Below are 2,186 nucleotides of genomic sequence, written 5' to 3' on the forward strand. Positions count from 1 at the left end.
GCGTTAGGAAGGGCATCCAGCTGTAGAAACTCTGCCAAATTAGATTGGAGCCTGGTGTTGCCACCCGGTTTCACCAGTCCTCAGTCAAATCGTCCAACCCATGCTAGCATGGAAAGCGGACGTTAAACGATGATGATGATGATGATGACAACGGGCTTCTTTCAGTTTCCGTCTACCAAATCCACTCACAAGGCTTTGGTCGGCCCGAGGCTATAGTAGAAGACACTTGCCCAAGGTGCCACGCAGTGGGACTGAACCCGGAACCATGTGGTTGGTAAGCAAGCTACTTACCACACAGCCACTCCTGCGCCTATATTTTCTGATCAAACTGCTGGTGACAGGAACTAATTTCCTTGCTAGTACATAAACTCTGTAGTCAGCAAAGGTATGGGCTGAAAATGATCAATAATAGCCCCTTTATTTGCACCCTTTCTCAACAGTACTACTGTTTTCTAGCTCATAGACCTAAGAATTTTCTTTTTCTATAGCTAGTCATACAGACATTCAGTGTGTCTATATAAAGCTTGTAGAGAAGACCAGCTATGCCAGGTAACTTTTTCTCCTTACATATCCACTTATCACTGACTGTATTTCATCAGTTGCTGTTATTAGCAATTTGTGACACTGTGTCCTCTGCCAAAATTCACAACAGACTGTCATGCTAGCAATGAAGTTCACACCATTTATGTCTTGTTTTTACTACTGCCATCCCCATATCGGCTCTGTTCAAGCAGACCTATGATAAAAAGTATTCCAGCCATGACTATTGTATTTTTTGTTTTTACAAGTAGTGTATTTTGGATTATATTATCAAGTGTGCTCTCCATTATATTTGTGATTTCATCTAGTCTCAGAACAACTTTTGTATGTAATTAACACATTGCTTAATCATATTAAAGTCTTATCATTTATTGCATTTTCTGTTTCTGTTATAGGAAGTTTCCAAAGCGCCTGATCATGCACCATCCCGAACATTTTTCTTGTTTCGAGTTGAAATCCAACGAGTAGCAAGGATGTTACTGAAGCGCTGTTACCAGGTTGGACAAATGGAATTTTGACAAAATTTTTTTGCCCTTTTCTCTTTCTCCAAGCATTTCACTTTTGATTAGAGTTCATCTTCTTATTCAATAGGAGATCTTTTGATAGAACAAGACTGATTATTGCGGCTGATGTGACTCAGTTTAATGAAAACCTGTCACTCCAGTTAATCATCATCATTATATATTTTCTTAAGCTTGAGTTCATAAATCTTAGGTGTGACTAGGAGTGGCTGTGTGGTAAGTAGCTTGCTTATGAACCACATGGTTCCGGGTTCAGTCCCACTGCGTGGCACCTTGGGCAAGTGTCTTCTACTATAGCCTCGGGCCGACCAAAGCCTTGCAAGTGGATTTGGTAGACGGAAACTGAAAGAAGCCCGTTGTATATATGTATATGTATATATATGTGTGTTTGTGTGTCTATGTTTGTCCTCCCCAACATCGCTTGACAACCGATGCTGGTGTGTTTACGTCCCCGTAACTTAGGAGTTCGGCAAAAGAGACCGATAGAATAAGTACTAGGCTTACAAAGAATAAGTCCTGGGGTCGATTTGCGCGACTAAAGGCAGTGCTCCAGCATGGCCGCAGTCAAATGACTGAAACAAGTAAAGAGTATACATTATCGATCATTATTTTGTATGTTTGTGAGTTTAACTTGGGCCAACACATGGTGTATATATATATTTAAAATCAGGTTGCACCTGAAGAGACCTGGAAAATCTATCAATTGAAATTTAGTATAACAAAAAACACACTATAAGTTTAATAGTTTGACTAAACTTTGCTATTGGAATAATAACTTATTTCTGCAATATAGGTAAGACAGACATTAAGCAAGGTGATGGTAATTAACTATTCCCCTGTTTATTTCTTACAGGCTATAGCCAATGCCATGCTAAGGAGGGAACATGAAGTGAAGGAACACAGGTAAGTCAATATTATTTTGGTTTAAGCAGAGAGTAGCACAATGGCAGATGGGAGTCATTAGGATAGAAGAATGTGTAATTCAAACTGTTATAAAGGTGGAATATATGATTGGTATTTGATTGAGGGTTGGAAAATGTAGATTCTTGGAAATATGAGTTTTTGAAGTAGCACTAAGTCATATCATTATTTTAGGATCAGCTGTCATTTCTAGTCAGATTTTAC

At 39.1% G+C, this 2,186-nt stretch overlaps 1 protein-coding gene across 3 annotated transcripts in view; it reads left to right on the plus strand.

Moving 5' to 3' along the window:
* LOC106884311 (DNA-directed RNA polymerase III subunit RPC3) overlaps positions 1 to 2,186 on the plus strand; it is a 37,434-nt gene that overhangs the window by 32,294 nt on the left and 2,954 nt on the right. For all 3 annotated transcript variants that reach the window (XM_014935633.2, XM_014935632.2, XM_014935634.2), the window contains exons 12-13: positions 936 to 1,037; positions 1,915 to 1,964. In XM_014935633.2, the coding sequence (XP_014791119.1) occupies positions 936 to 1,037; positions 1,915 to 1,964 (152 nt within the window). The remainder of the gene's footprint in view (positions 1 to 935; positions 1,038 to 1,914; positions 1,965 to 2,186) is intronic.

This window comes from Octopus bimaculoides, chromosome 2, assembly GCF_001194135.2.
Source record: "Octopus bimaculoides isolate UCB-OBI-ISO-001 chromosome 2, ASM119413v2, whole genome shotgun sequence".
NCBI lineage: Eukaryota > Metazoa > Mollusca > Cephalopoda > Octopoda > Octopodidae > Octopus > Octopus bimaculoides.